This window comes from Cucurbita pepo, chromosome LG04 (genome assembly GCF_002806865.2).
Source record: "Cucurbita pepo subsp. pepo cultivar mu-cu-16 chromosome LG04, ASM280686v2, whole genome shotgun sequence".
Taxonomy (NCBI): Eukaryota; Viridiplantae; Streptophyta; class Magnoliopsida; order Cucurbitales; family Cucurbitaceae; genus Cucurbita; species Cucurbita pepo.
In genome coordinates, this window is record NC_036641.1 from 11,674,845 (window position 1) to 11,690,684 (window position 15,840).

Genomic DNA, 15,840 nt, shown 5'->3' on the forward strand with positions numbered 1-15,840 from the left:
CCCCCCCCCCCAAAACGAAACGCAATTTAATGATTGATCGGGAAAATAATTCGGTCAAAACTCAGGCATGCATGAACATAAATGATGAGAAGAAGAAACCGACGAACCTCGCGTACACGCCGATGATCCTCTAGGGCTTTTGAGGAGAACAGATGGACGGCACTGATCTTCCGGAGTAACCGCCACCGTGGACCATACGGTGCAAAAACCATGTCCTGATAATTATAAGCTATATATTTAGCGCCGGCGTTCGGCGGCCGGCTGAGGAAATTAGTGTCTCGAATCTTCAAGAATTGCTCTGCTATTGCTGCCGATGCCGCCACAACGACATCGACAGAGCCGAATCGGAGGTACATCAGAGGTCCGTACTCTCCGGACATGTCGGCGAGGAGGGAGTGGAGAGGCGCTCCGCCAATTTGCGGCAAGTTTCCGACTATCGGCCATGGTTTCGGGCCCGGCGGGAGAGGGAGAGATCGGGAATTTCGTTGGTGGAATAAAAGGCGGTAGAGGAGGACGACGGAGGCCAAGGTTATGGCGGCAGAGAAGAAGAGAGAGATTTCGTCCATGATATTTTTAATGGTATTGGTCTGGACAGTTGGCGGATTTCACGGATCAAAGGGACGACGAAGGCGATGCTTAAATGGGGCTTTGAATTGAATGGTTCGGGGGTAAATTAGTAATTTGGGCTATGAAGTAGTTACAAAGGGAGCCAGATAGAGTCGACGATATATTTAAGCCGTTAAAAGAAAGATATTTACAGTCTACCGACAAGAAAGTTATAACGAACGTAAAAGCGGACAAAATTAAAAGCTGGCAAACAACGTTCATCTTTCCATGCATTCTTAATTGAAAAAATTAAGAGATCGAACCGAATAGCTCGGTGCCATACCAATAAAAACATGGTTGGTAGACGGCAACGTAGTCTGCTCATAACCATGAAAATGCACACCCCTTAGTCAAAACATTCTAAACCGGGCAAACAGTATTAAGAGGGTCCAAGCATAGGGGCAAGGGAATGGACGCAACACATACTACGGCTAATTAAGTGCCTTCCAACACACAGAGTGAACTGGTGCAACTATATGGTTCTTGATGATTTCTGAAACGAAGTGGAAAAAGCTCCAAAGTTAGGCCTAGAGATGGTTCTTGATGATTTCTGGAACCAATGTTAACTAAATTTTTGGCTAAAGAGAATCTTCAAGTTTCTCCTTATATGAGTTGGTCATTTTGGAGACAGGAAGAATGAGTGTGGGCTATACCATACAACTTCCTCTAGCACACAAAATGTGTGACTTAGGGTTTAGATATTTACGTGCAAAGTTGCAACTGAAAACTCCTTGGTCATATAGCATACTAAATCACCATTAGACCAAAAATTTGAAGTGGATATGGCAATCGCTATGCAAAATTGAATCTCTAATTATACACCCAAGGATTACCTAAGTTACGCTAAAGAGTATGAAATTTAAAGCAAGACCGAGATATCAAATTACCTGCAGCTTAGACAATTTCAAGCCGGCTTTGTTTCATATATCGAGCATGTCGCTGAGAGAACTCCATTCCATAGAAGGCATACACATAAACAACAGTAAAAACTCCACAAAAGCAAGACCTAGAAATCAAATTAAGCCAGAGCAAATTCAGGAGTTCGCAAATACTTTTGAACTAGAAAGGCATTGGCAATGAAAGTAGCATGAAATCGCTCACTTGAAGAAGAACAAGCCTATTGTTGTTTGAATGAAGAAAATTTCGATCATTGCTTCCGATTGTTCCCTTTCACTGACGGCATCCATAGCCGTATTATAGACGGAATTAGAGGCGACAGACTTGGTGTCGTGATGCTTCCAGATTTCAAAGCAGTTCCTTTAGAAGAAGGAGGCGTCGAGAAATGCTGAGCATCCATGTCGTTCAGAGTTTTTTCCCATCGTCGTGACGATCAGAGGGGCGGCCGGCGGAAGAAAACAGAGTGCCGAAACTTTGGAGAGAAGAAAATAGAGGGCCGAACGGTTAGGGTTCGGATTCCCGCGCTTTTGATTGAATTGGGAACCGAACCAATATTTATATTCCACATCCTGAAACCCGACCCGAATTATAGACCCGATCCAATCCGCGTATAGTTTTGACTTTTGAATTTTAGATTTATCACAGCAATCACATCGACACTTGAGAACGAGTCTAGAGATGTCGACACAAGCGAACGATCCACGGCAGCCGTCGGCGGCGAAGCCTTTTGTTTCTCCGGCTGTGAACCCGCAAGATCTTCCCGTCGATTATTCCGGTTTCATCGCCGTAGTTTTTGGCATCGCTGGCGTCATGTTCAGGGTATGCCTGTTTCTTTCCGAGCACTGATACGATAACTATGGGGATCTTACATTTTACTGATGCGATAGTCTTATTTTTCGTTAAAATTGAGCAGTACAAGCTTAGCTCTTGGCTAGCCATCATATTCTGCGCTCAATCGCTTGCTAATATGAGGAACATGGAGAACGATCTCAAGCAGATTTCCATGGCTATGATGTGAGTTTTCTTCCCCTTCCAATCTCTATTTATTTATTCGTTCATTCGAAGGTTTCTGATGAGTTTTGTAGCATGCACGCGATTTGTTTGATTGTTAATTATTATGCATATTTCCTGAAAATTCGATTTTACTGGAACGGAGATGAAATACACTTGGGATCGGAATTGAATCAGTTTAATGGCATTAATTGGTAATTTTGGGTTTGTCCAAAATCTGAACAATCTAAGTTCCGTTTTTTAGGCTGACTTTTAAGTTGTCATGTAGATGCAACAGTCGATGTTTCTTAGCTAGGGAATCGAGCTAATTTAATTCTTAAGGGTTCAACCATGCTTGATTGCAAATTAAACTGCCTACTGCATTGTGTTTATGATCTTTTCGATAATCTTTTACATGTTCATACCATTGATTCGTGTACACATTTCAATCATTATATCAACGTATAAGTTACTAAAAAGATTGTGGAAGTGTCCGCAAATGAATATGGAGATATAATCACTAAGAAAATACCTTACGAAGAAAACTTGTAAAGGCCAAATATACTTCTCCATCATATACAAATTGACCTCTTCCATCTTTTGCGAAGGGGCCACGAAAGTACATAAAAAAAACACTAGGATGGAGGATGGAGGAAGCACATCTTCTGGATCGGCCCTTGGATTGGAAACTCTAGGCTAGCCTTGCGGTATCCAATTCTAGCAAAACGGCTCCGATCAAAGAAACATGGAATATTGCTAGCAATTTCTGGGATCCGAAACTTGGTAAGAAACTAAAGGATGATGAAACTACAAAAATGGGTTGAATTAAGCCTTGCCCTCGCCCCAATTGTGTTGCTTAAAAAACCAGACTCATTAACATGGCTTCCTAGCACTGACGGAGTCTTTTCCACAAATTTATTTTCTTTTTATCATAGACCTAGGGAAAAGTAAAAGTCATAAGCCCCATCCTAGCAAAGATAATATAGAAAGGAAATCAGCCTAAAAAGATGAAGCTTTTCCTTTAGTGAAATAGCATATAAAGCCGAAAATCTACAAAAGAAAAAAAATAGTGTCCTACATGACTCTATTTCCAAGTTGGTGTTTGCTCTGCAAAAAAGACAACGAATCACAAAATCACTTATTTACGCAATGCATATATGCTTAAAATTTCTGGAAAAAGATTCTCAATATCTTCGGATGGCATCTCACTTTTCCCAAGTAGGTAAAAGATTTATTGGACATGGCCATAATGTACTACCTCTTTAAGAATGCAAAAACCCCAATATGGAAAATTTTCATTTTGGCTTTCTTTTGACCATGTGGAAAGAAAGAAATCAAAGAGTATTTGGAGGTAAAACAAACTTATACAAACTCTTCGACAAGATTGTTTACCACACTATATCTTGATGTAAATTGTCTAATACATTTACTTCATGTGGTCCTAATATGGTCATACCTCTCTCATTGTAAATTGGGATAACACCTTTGGAAAATTCAATTATGAATAAAATTGTTTCTTAAAGAAAAATTAGACTAGGTCAAATGTTATTACCATTATTCAGGTACTTGATTAATTAGCTTACTATAAGTTTTTAGATACCAAATATTGCAAGGTTGGCCTTGTTATACGAATCCATGAATATCTAAGTTGGCATGATCCCAGTCATAAGAAAAAAGAGAAGGATAGAATAGATAAGATCAACAATCTCTTACACTGGGAATCTTGTTTTAGGACTTACAGATTCGGAATTGATTGCGGTGCTCAACAGTTTGAGATTTAGGAACTTGATGTAGGCCTTTTATATGCATAATGAACATTCCCCCTTGACAGAGTGGTTCTTACCCTTTCCTTTATCTACGACTTTGGAGTCTTGTAAATTATAATTAATCATCATAAACAACCACTTTCCTCACTAATAGGAACCAGAGAATTTAAATAAAAGTTTGATTAAAAACTTACAAAATAATAAAATACTATAATTTATCCCAAAGTTATTTGAGGAACTCGAACACATTCTCTCTCAAGTGAACTCAAGCTTAAACGACTAAATAAATGTTGCTTTCACCCCCTTACGACTCACTCTATTTTTAACTACCTCTCACTAGCAAACTCTTTAGCTAATGATACCAATAATTCTAACTTCTACCCTATTAGTATTCTTAAGGCTATTTGGGAAACAAAAATATTGCGGAGATTTTAGTTATGCGTGAATAATGAGAGTTCCATCCATTGATTATTCTTCCTTGTTGGTTCAAAATGCTTCTCCTTCGACCTGAACTGGGGTGAGTTGTGGACCCTTAAGTTTGTCTGTTTGATGATGGGTTAAGACAAATGAGAGAGGGTAGCAGGATTGTTTACAATGTTAACAACAGTTTCAGGAAAAACGGGGCTGAATACAAACCTATGGAGGGTAGGTGGTTTTCAAAACTTTTGTATAAAGTTTATTATATGAAGGTGTTGGTGCCCTGTATTTTTGCCTATATTTATGTAGTTTATGTAAAACTTAGTCTTAGGCAGGCCATTTCAAGTTATGTCTAGGCATATTAGATTGTCTTGAGTTGTCTGTCTTGTTTTAATGATTTTTCTTTAGCGTTATTAACAATTTAACATGATTCAATGGAATCGGCTTATATGTTTGTGACTTCAACTCTTCTTTGGTCTCAAATCCAGGTTTGCCATCATGGGATTGGTAACGAATTACTTGGGTCCTGCACGACCAGGAACGAAGAGTTAAGACTCCTCGCTCAGAATGGTTCTGATGTATTTCTTTTTTTCTTCTCCTCGGCTTAATCTAAGTTAGGATCTTTTTATGGTTGGTGATTCTTTTATATTATGTTTTTAAAGAAGAATGTTGGCTGACACAATGGAGGATGAGTTTGTGTCCAACAATGCCAGAGGAAAGTGACTAGATTACTCTTCCCATCCAGTAGTAGATACCTAGTGTGGAGATGAGTGAGACGCTACAATAAATAGAATTTTCTTCAGCATCCATATTTACTTGAATCCCAAACCTCTTTCTGAATATTAGTTTTCCATATGGCCACAGGGTGGTTTAAAGATCCAATGATTCGGAAAATTGTGTTGGTGGGCCAACTTGCATATAACTCAACTAGCTAATACATTTATCATCGTCACTTGAAGTAGGTGGTGGCTAATCGAATTCGAAATTTGATGATATAATTTAAAATTCATATTGATTTAAAAAGTATCTCATCACTTTGTTTCCTTTGTGATTTATCAATTCTTTTAGATTCTTATTAATCATTAAAAAGTTTAAAATTATAAGTTCTCTAAAGTTCGGGTTCTTTTTAATGACCAACTTGAACAATTCTAATCAATCCAAATTCATAATTTTGTGGTTTGATAGGAGGGTGGGTCCATCATAGATTAGAAAATTGCAAGTAGATCGGATAAAAAATATCTCAACCATAGAATACCATAGCTGCTACAATTAACGTTCGAAATGTTAATGTTCGATATTTTACGAAAATGTGATTTTAGAAGAGACTAACGAGTAAAGAACAACTTACATAAAACCATTACTTGTAATCAAAGTTTTAGAAGAACCTTTGTTCCATAAACAAATTTTGGAAGAGGAAATATATTAATCAAACTACTAATTTCAATAACACATTTTTACCAAAATATTGAACTATTTTTAATTGATTAAAAGTATGCTAAGGCAGTGAAGAAAAAGCATAACCAAGCATGCTATTATACACAAAAACCCAAAAATAACCAAAGAAAGAAAAATAAGTTACCAAGCTAAGATATAAAGAAGACGTAAGTCTGACAATATGTACATTAACAATTTCAGTTGTTAGCAGAGCAACTACAAAACCAAACTCATCTTCAACTACATATTCTACATACATTAGCGATTACAGTTAGCAATGCCACTACAAAATTAACTCATCTTCAAATACATTTTCTATGGAGCCTCTGAACCAAGTAAGTCACAAAGTTGTGTCAAAATTCTAGCTAAGAACACATCCGATCCGATACTTGACAATATGGTATAAGGTAGGCTAACTAATAGTCGGCCGAGTTCAGACCAGAAGGTGATGAGTTTATCTACCAAATCTCCCATAAGAAACCTTTGAAAGATTGTCTAAGCTCTATCTTTCATGCACAATTTCTTACTTGTGATGTCTCTGCCTTGTGGGGTTGGAACCATTGGACAGTTTAGTTCTCTGCAGGTCGACCTTGTCCGCGAGGCATCTTCTTTTGACTCACTGTCAAACAAAATTATGATATTTTTAGAATTTCGCGTGACAGAAAGATTCATAGCTCATGAAGTCTACAACCTAGAACTATCCAACTATTTAATATAATTCAATAACTAGGACATCTATAAGTTTTGTCTCCTTTCAAATTCAAACATACACAGCTTCATTAAATCAGGTTATGAAGTTTAAAGATGTTCAATTAATATCCTTCTATTTGATAACTATTTTGTTTTTGGTTTCATGTTTTTGAAAATTATTGTTATCAAACATTGCCTACAGCTTTATCTTTCATGTCCTCTAACAAGTGTTGCATTTCATTTCTACTAGAAAGGGAATTTCAAATATTGGCCTCTCATTTTTTGATTAATATGTTGAGAAATATTTTAGTGTTCTGAAAGATAATCTTATGTTTAGTTTAGAGAGAGGGAAAAGGAGCATACAATCTTCGACATCTTTAAGCTGATAGAAATGTGGAGCAATTTCAACCAACCATTCGGGCTTCAATTCCGTTACCTATAACTCAGTTGAGTAATAACATATAAGTCGAAATGAAGGATGAAGAACTTAAAATGGATAATTAAAAGGAAAAAAAAAGTATCACCTGTCTCATGTATTCCTTTGAGGTACATACTAATTCATGGTACACAGCCCATCTGGGGAGAACCTGGGGTGGTAAATCAAAAGAATGAAAAACATATAAAAGTTAGTAGTTCCCCTATAAAATCAGGGCATTATAATTCTTTTTCACTTTTATTTATTCTTCTTTAGGACAAATTATTGCAAACAAATCCAAAAATTCCAAAAGCTAAAAATTAAAAACTGTAAAAAAAGTGTCCTACATGATTCTATTTCCAAGTTGGTGTTTGCTAGGCAAGAAAGACAACGAATCAAAAATTCATTTTTTTACCCAATGCATATAGGCTCAAAATTTCTGGAAAAAGATTCTCAAATATCTTCGGGAGGCATCTCACTTTTCCCAAGTAGGTAAAAGATTTATTGGACATGGCCATAACGTACTACCTCTTTAAGAAAGCAAAAGTCCCCATATGGAAAATTTTCATTATGGCTTTCTTTTGACCATGTGAAAGAAAGAAATCAAAGAGTATTTGGAGGTAAAACAAACTTATACAAACTCTTCGACAACATTGTTTACCACACTATATCTTGGTGTAAATGATCGGTCCTTTTTTTTTTTTTTTTTTTAAATAGTTATAACTGATAGCTCCTAAAAAAATACCTCTTTCCAAAGCCCAAAAAAAAAAAAAATCAAGGAACATTCCAACAGGCAGCAATAAATTATCTCTAAGTTGTGGGTGAAAACTTACCTGAGCCAACCCTGAGCTTGGATGTATATGAACTGTCTGTGGATGCTTAATGGTCCGATACGAGCCATTCTTTTGTAACTTTGCAGAGTGAGGGAAAAAACCTGGAAAACAACTTTAATCAATAAGACTGCAGAATCAAACAGAGAAAAAGAACATTCTTTCAAACATTAGTAAAATGCTCTAAGTTTCAACACAGCTCCATTTCAACAATATCTAGATGGACAAATAATTTCAAATGAATGGAGATGAACTCCAATGGTTTCTCGAAAAACTCCCAACAGAAGACCACATAATTAAATTTCTAGAACTAACATCCACATTAATCCAAGGGAAAACTCCTTGATATGAAACCTTAGCAGATCAAGTACATCCGATTCCACAGAGGAAAAATAGGTATTTCAATTTCCCGCAATCTTCAAGAATTATTGTAACATCATAGGGGAGGCATCCACAGATTTAGTTAAGTCATAAAATACTAAGTATAGTAAAGCTGCAGGCCATGTGTAAACCCAACTACGATGCAGAATTGTTCGTAGCTTTACATCTTTGAAAACTGCAGCTACATTTCAAAATTTAAAATCTAAATTGCCAAAACCCCAAATTTCATTGCAAACATCAAGCTAAACAAGTTCCAAGCAAATCAATCTAATAATACCCCAGATTCCTCTTCTTCTCGGAACATGAAACTGTCTCCATCTCTGTCCAAAGATGTCAACTAATCCATAGCATTACTTTTATTAAGTCAATAAATTTTCAGCCCGCTGCTTATTTAATGGGGAACCAAACAGTATCAATCATTTATAACATCGTATATCTTGTATTTCCTCATTATTATCGTCACATTTCATGTTTCACAACTTCTATTAAGCTGTTTCATGCAAGAATTCAAGATAGTTTACACCGCTAAAATGAAAAGAACGGCTTTACAGAATTCAGATTACCAAAATAAAGGATAAATTTTCATTTACCAGATATTATGGTCTTCTTTATTGCATCCAAGTCATTCAAATTTGAAGTCAGTTCGATTTCAACCCTTTCTAATAGCCCTTCAAGTTGATCTCTGATATCTCTAGCACGTTTCATACTTCTAACCTAGCAAACACATAACAATATATCAGATCTGCCAAATAGAAATAAACATATATATTCCTCAAAAAAAATATAAATCCCTAATGAGCTAAAGATTAGCCGAGCGAACCTGGATGTAGTTCTCATAGCACCATTGCGTAGAGTAATTTGTTTCCCTCCAAGAGTTGTAGACCTAAATAATACAGAAATAAAGAAGCAAATAACAGTTTATACTCAGCAATTTGGACCTAAAACTTTTTAGGTTAAATTATAAATTTGGTCCCTATTAACGAAATCGAACTTTTAAAATCATACGGACTAAATTCTAATTTTCTTCAAACCAGATGGACCAAATTTATAATTTAACCAATTTTTAATACCTAATTTATTTAAAACCAAGTTAAAAAACTATATGCCAAAAAAATGAATGGTGTCGCCTATGAGAAAAGGCCCAACAAAAGAAAAAAAAGATTATTAACAATAAATAATGCTTTCATGTTTTTCTTTTAAAAAAAAGTTAAACAAGAAAATATTAAGAAATAGATAAATTAAAAATGTGAGCTTTAGAAGGTAAAAAAATAATAGGATTAGCTGCCAGAGAAATGAAACCTTCAGCAATGCAATGTGATCCCCCACATTCCCAGTGTGAAAATTCATTCGAGCATTGTCAGCATGAACTTGTTTATCCTTCGGGCGATAAAAGATAGAATTTCCAATAGAAAGCATAGCTGCAATAGAAATAATCTCATCTGAACACTTGTGCTTCTCAGAAGCAACCATCATCTTGGAAAGCATGGGATCAAGAGGAAACTCAGCCATCCGCCTGCCCATCTTAGTCAGTTCGCCCAGTTTATTTAAAGCACCAAGTGCATAGAGAAGTTCCAAAGCTTTTAGCAATGCTTCAGATGGAGGTTGGTCCATAAAATCAAAATTTACCAAGTCATGAATACCAAGGCTCTTAAGTGTAAGCACAACATTAGCAAGGTTTGTTCTTTGAATTTCTGGTACTGTATTGTCTTCCATCTCATTATAATAACTATAAGCAGTATACAAACGAAAGCACATTCCAGGGCCTGTTCGTCCAGAACGGCCTGCTCTTTGGTTTGCTGATGCTTTAGAAATGGGACTCACTTGCAACGACTCCATCCCAGTCCTTGGGTTATAGGATTTTATTTTTGAAAAGCCAGGATCAATAACATATTTTATTCCATCAATCGTTAATGATGTCTCTGCTATATTAGTTGCCAGGACAACTTTCCTTGCTCCTATGGGTGTGGGTTCAAATATCTTAGCCTGTAGCTCTGTTGGTAAGTTGGCATATATGGGGCAGATAATGAGTTCGGAAATTTTTGTGCCTAGTCCTCGAGTTCTATGTTTCATTATTTCCTCAGCTGCTTCAATCTCTTCTTGACCAGTGAGAAACACCAATATATCTCCTGGAGGCTTTGTGACATGAATCTGAAGCGCAGTCACAATTGCTGCATCTAAATAGTCCGCTTCTGGAGCTTTTGTGAAGTTAATTTCTACAGGATATCGTCTACCAGGAATTTTAAATATTGGAGCTGAATCAAAGTAATCACTGAACTTCTCCGCATCAAGTGTTGCACTTGAAATTAGCAATTTCAAATCAGGTCGAAACCTCGCAATATCCTAATAGGAAAAAAACATATTTGGAAAAGGAGAAAAAATAAAAAAATAATATAGCAAACTGAAAGAAGCAAGATACAAATAAACATAACATAAATTGCATCAGACATAAAATAAAACTGTAGTTGGAGCTCCAACTCACCTTCACTAACCCAAACAGAACATCAGTTGATAATGTTCTTTCATGAGCCTCGTCCACCATTATAACACTAAAAGAAAAATTTTCAAGAATATTGCAAATAGAGTTAAAAAAACAGGCTAATTAACTTGGAGTACGAATGAACATCAACCATGCAGTAAGGTGCACCTGTAGCTTGCAAGGTCAGGTTCGCCAAGGAATTCTCGTAACAACATCCCATCTGTCATGTACTTCAAAATAGTCTTATCTGACGTGCAATCCTCAAAACGTATTGAATAACCAACCTAAAGTTATTAGGAAGAGATGAGTGCAAAGAGAAATACATTCACGGAATTCAAATGAAGTATTTAAGTACATGTAACAAATACCACGTTATATTCATTAGATACCAATACAAGGATGAAACAAAAGACCGAAGATAGGTTGCATAAATTTGAAACGGAAGTTAGGAAATGCAAAGAACGGAAAAAAGTTGTTTGTCCCATCTTTAAGACAACAAAATAAACAAGCTAATGCGAGTATGATGTAAAGCAAATCATGTGATAAGATACACCATAGTATCAAAATAATTTGAAGAAGGGAGAAGGATTTAGTTTAAAAGTCTTGGCAACGTCACCTCATGGCCAAGCTTGACACCCAGTTCTTGAGATACTCGGGCAGCAATGCTCATAGCAGCAACTCGACGCGGTTGTGTGCATCCAACCTTAAGAAGATAACAAGAAACTGGATTTTACATCTCAGGGAAACAGGAAGACTGAAAAATCATTCACTTGATGGCTAATTACAAGTTCGTGCAGCGTTTTTTTCTCACTACAATTTGCAACCGACTCCTAAATCAAAACTAGAAGAGGAAATAGAAATCATTGACCATAATCTATAGCAACCATTAATCAATAACAGAATAATGTAAGAATTCCTACAAAAATTTATCCAAACCCTCCAAGCTCCACTAAGCACAACAAATAAAAGTTAATATGGGAGTATAGAAGGTCATACTTTTCCTCGCTTTGTGTACCCAGCTTCATGAAGATATTGAGGTATCTGTGTGGTTTTTCCCGAACCAGTTTCACCGACAATTACAAGAACCTATAAAAGCAGAAAATCAGTTGTTACCATAAAGTTTTGTACATGCATGCAGAACTTGTCAAAATGATAATCAGATACTCAAAGATGCCTAGAAAATCTCAGTTATTTGTCTGCTCCTTAATGCTTAGTTAGTTTGAAAACGGTAAAAAGGATTTAAAAAGGACACCCACGATGTTCATCCTTGCCAACAAACAAGTGAAGATTTTGATAACATCTGTGGGTTCACACCACTTGGCTAGGAGGTTTCAAAAGAATTTTCAATTATTCCTTCCTAAGTTGAAAATTTGTCTCTAACTTCCATTATCCACCTCAGCAAAAAATGTTTCTATGTAGTGTTTGCAATTTTGCTACTACAGAAGGAATAATGGGACTGTTAGATATAGGGAATTGACATAGGATGAAACTTGATGAGCTTTGACAGCAAGTGGATCAATAATGGCTTCTTATATCTAAAAGTGTGGGTGATTGTCGTACTCTTTAGTTAGAGTCGGAGAGCTCCCAAAGTTAGTATAAAACCCCTAATCTCCCCTCGTGAACCCTTTTTTTATTTTGTGTGTGTGTGTGTGTGTGATCAGTGGTGAACATATATTTGACAATGTTTGAGCAGAATGCAATACTCATGCACCCAAAAAAAGAAACCCACCTGATAATCATTTACAGCTTGGAGTAACTGATCACGATATGGATAAATTGGCAATGTTTTTCTCTCTTCCTAGGCACAAAAAAACAAATCAAAACAAAATCTTAGAACCATAATATTAATCTGTTAGTAGTAAGACCTAATTATGATCAATATTAAATTTTCTGTCCATATGAATATAAACTTGTGCAATAAAAGCGTAATCAGAACCAAAACCTGCAGCTTCTCCAGAGCTGACTTAGCCTTGGACTTTTCAAGTGATTCAATCTGATGTTCATCAACAAACTGCCAAAAACGAGCGAAGGTAGCATGAAATAAAAAAGATTTTTACTACATTACCACAACTGCATAAAATAACTATAGAAAGTTTAAGCCACACCTCATCACCTTCCATAACTGAAGCCTTAATAAACTCAATCTGATCCTCAAATACAAACCTAAAACAAAACAACACAAAAAAGAAAAACAAAGAAAAATCAGGAGATGTTCATTTCCTGTAATATAATGGCCAGCAATGAAGGATAAATAAATAAAATAGAATAAAAATTTCTTGAATAAAAGGTAATGGAAGATATTATATGTTCCAAATAGAAGATGACAACCGCCTTGTATCATTAATGAACATTAAAATACAACCTATGAAAGTAGTAATAACAAAATATACTAAACAAACATCATAAACGTAAAAGTAATAATTCAGAACCATAAGATACTTACTGATAATCATCGGCTTGCTTCTTATTTTTGGAACCAAATTTCATTGATGCTTTCCCTGAAAAATAATTGTTTCATCATCTGAAGAAAGAACATCAAAAGAACCTCAGAGAAGTGGGACTTACCTATTTGGTGTTCCTCCCATGCCTCTTGTTCTGCAAATGGGTTCATCTTATCTGCAGCACCTGAATCCCTGTAAGAATAATAATAACTCAAAAGCTCATTTGGAAGGATTCTCGGTTTCCGTTATTGAGAGTTCAACTTATTGAGAGTTCAACTAACCTATACCGCTGCATTGCCACTGCAAACCTCTTATCCTGATTAACACCTCCTTCCTGATCATAAGCTTCAGGCATCCTGTACTGCACTCCAATAAAGCAAAACATGACATATGTAATTAATCAATAAATAAAATGTATCATAGAAACAAAAAAATTCGTTGTTTTATTGTAAAAAAACAGAGTGTTCTATCATGAAAAAAGATTGAAAAGAGAAGATGAATAAACTCATCTTTCAGACATTCAATATGTTTCTTTTCAACTGAGAAGGAAAATAAGAAAATGGAGAATAAAGAATGGTTCACACACGAGTTATTAGAATGAATTTTCACTAGTCACAACAGGTAAACTGAAAGAACGTATCCACTAGTCAACTAGCTTTGAAATGATGCTCATTGTTCATAAATGAGGAGGAAAATCCAAGAATTTCACCCACCCCTTGGTAAATGGCACATGCCTTTCCTCCACCACCTTCACGGAGTTCCATGACAAGAAATTCAAGACAATCAAGAATCATCCCTCTTCCGTAACCAAACATCTCTAATCATTTAACATTGTCCTCAAAAAGGATCACTGCCAAATTTCCACAAAAGGGTCTCACACGGATATTCAAATCAAACCGATACTTAATGCCTTTCTTCACCTTAGCCCACAAATCAGAAGCCTTTTCCTTAACTAAAAGAACAGAATCCAACTTCGAGCAGCACATCCTTTTCTTCTTCACTCTTAACCTCTAACACCTTGTACTTTTTGCCTTCTTTTCCCAATCAAGTGAAGGACGACGTCAACCTTTCTAGGGATTCAAACTAAAGGATAGGGGCTTTAAACATAAACCCTTAGCTTTCACCAGACCTCTCTAAAGCAAGTTACTCAAAGCATCTCCCACCGAACACCAGCCTTGACCTCTGTTCCCACAGAAATGAATAAGGTGGAACTCCTCCCCTTCAGCTGTTCCACCACCACTACACAACATCTTCCTCTAGCGTTCACAACCAACTGAGCCCAGATTAACCCTTCAGGAAACTTTCTCTTCCTAAAGAAGTATCTAAAGTTGGAGCGGGATCGATATCCTCTAAACAGTCTCAAACTCATGCTACATTCCCCAAAAGGAGCTTGACTTTAGACGATTTTCCTCCACAAAACTCTCAAACCTCCACCTTCTCTACCAAATCACACAACTTAAACACAAACCTTTTTCTTTCAACCCTTGCAGATAGGCCACTCCTCTCCCCTACTCTCATGGAAGAGAGAAAAAATAAAAGAAAATGTTTGAGCTCCATATGAAACTTAGCTTTCCAAATTTTTTTAGTTCATCATATCGTACACTAGGAATTTTAATTTATCTTTTAAGTACTCATTGGACATATTAAAAGAAAAGAAGAGAGAGAGAGAGAGAGAGAATAACAAAAACAACAAACATAGAAAGATCAAAGATATAACCTCATTGATTTCATCAGCCTCGTCTGTCCGCTTCTTCACAAGCTCATATATTTCTTTCTTATACCTGGAAACAACAAACAAAATATTTCACAAGGTTTCATTTTCATAGACTTATTCCACCAAAGCCCATTGTTTTTAGATAAGAAAGTGAAAATACTCTAAGAGACATACGAGAAACTAAATATTTAAAAATTTCCAAAGTGAATGGGAACTAATGAACAAATCAGTTGAATACAATGAAATTAGGCAGATAGAACTAAACTATTACCAAGACGAAAAAAAGGAAGGAAAAAAAAAAACAAAGAAACTCTTGCCTTAGCTCCCGATATTCTACTTCAGTAAGCTTCATGCCGTCAAAAAGATATTGCTCATCTTCTATATCATCTCTGTTATTGATCATCAGGAAATTTGAGAGACCAAAGAAATGATAAGACGAATGGAGAGAGAGAAAGGAAATGACATCACAATTATGGAAAAACAAAATTAATCGAGAGAACTATGTAACGTCTTTTCAATTCCTTAGATGGAAACATGCACTCAGATGAAAAAAGAACAATAATAATAAAGATAAAAAAAAACAACTGTACCAACTGAATGTGAGGCCATAATGTGAAACCGTTGTACCTGATTTCTTCCAGTTTCTTCTCCTCCCTTTTCTTTAAGTACTCCTGTCTTGAAACTTTCCTGAAACAACAAGGGAAGTTCGAGGATGACTATTTCACATACTCATTAAATTTTCTGTGTATATGAAACCTAGAGAGAAAAAAAAAAAAAAAAAAA

General features: G+C 36.0%; 3 protein-coding genes across 6 annotated transcripts in view; 1 reads left to right on the forward strand and 2 right to left on the reverse strand.

Annotated features, from left to right (window-relative positions):
* The window catches only part of LOC111792334 (flavonoid 3'-monooxygenase), a 4,597-nt gene extending 2,573 nt beyond the window's left edge, over positions 1–2,024 (reverse strand). Inside the window, exons 1-3 of one of the 2 annotated variants that reach the window (XM_023673727.1) lie at positions 1,708–2,024; positions 1,494–1,612; positions 108–1,099 (exon numbers count right to left, since the gene is read on the reverse strand). In XM_023673727.1, coding sequence (XP_023529495.1) covers positions 108–566 — 459 coding nt within the window. In that variant the 5' untranslated portion in view covers positions 567–1,099; positions 1,494–1,612; positions 1,708–2,024. Of the gene's footprint in view, positions 1–107; positions 1,352–1,493; positions 1,613–1,707 lie in introns of those variants that run through there. The other variant, XM_023673726.1, reaches the window with a different exon arrangement.
* A 111-nt stretch (positions 2,025–2,135) lies between these two features.
* On the forward strand, positions 2,136–5,497 carry LOC111792336 (protein Asterix-like). The gene is made up of 3 exons (XM_023673728.1): positions 2,136–2,322; positions 2,417–2,517; positions 5,165–5,497. The coding sequence occupies exons 1-3, from the start codon at positions 2,182–2,184 to the stop codon at positions 5,226–5,228; spliced, it is 306 nt and encodes a 101-aa protein (XP_023529496.1). The 5' UTR covers positions 2,136–2,181; the 3' UTR covers positions 5,229–5,497.
* A 768-nt stretch (positions 5,498–6,265) lies between these two features.
* LOC111792337 (pre-mRNA-splicing factor ATP-dependent RNA helicase DEAH1) overlaps positions 6,266–15,840 on the reverse strand; it is a 12,558-nt gene continuing 2,983 nt past the window's right edge. For 2 of the 3 annotated variants that reach the window (XM_023673729.1, XM_023673730.1), the window contains exons 9-28: positions 15,685–15,744; positions 15,375–15,446; positions 15,061–15,124; positions 13,625–13,704; positions 13,468–13,535; positions 13,346–13,400; positions 13,008–13,065; positions 12,845–12,913; positions 12,632–12,700; positions 11,899–11,988; positions 11,519–11,605; positions 11,071–11,186; positions 10,906–10,972; positions 9,726–10,766; positions 9,247–9,309; positions 9,017–9,140; positions 8,049–8,149; positions 7,325–7,387; positions 7,164–7,236; positions 6,266–6,729 (exon numbers count right to left, since the gene is read on the reverse strand). In XM_023673729.1, coding sequence (XP_023529497.1) covers positions 6,680–6,729; positions 7,164–7,236; positions 7,325–7,387; positions 8,049–8,149; positions 9,017–9,140; positions 9,247–9,309; positions 9,726–10,766; positions 10,906–10,972; positions 11,071–11,186; positions 11,519–11,605; positions 11,899–11,988; positions 12,632–12,700; positions 12,845–12,913; positions 13,008–13,065; positions 13,346–13,400; positions 13,468–13,535; positions 13,625–13,704; positions 15,061–15,124; positions 15,375–15,446; positions 15,685–15,744 — 2,470 coding nt within the window. In that variant the 3' untranslated portion in view covers positions 6,266–6,679. Of the gene's footprint in view, positions 6,730–7,163; positions 7,237–7,324; positions 7,388–8,048; positions 8,150–9,016; positions 9,141–9,246; positions 9,310–9,725; positions 10,767–10,905; positions 10,973–11,070; positions 11,187–11,518; positions 11,606–11,898; positions 11,989–12,631; positions 12,701–12,844; positions 12,914–13,007; positions 13,066–13,345; positions 13,401–13,467; positions 13,538–13,624; positions 13,705–15,060; positions 15,125–15,374; positions 15,447–15,684; positions 15,745–15,840 lie in introns of those variants that run through there. The other variant, XM_023673732.1, reaches the window with a different exon arrangement.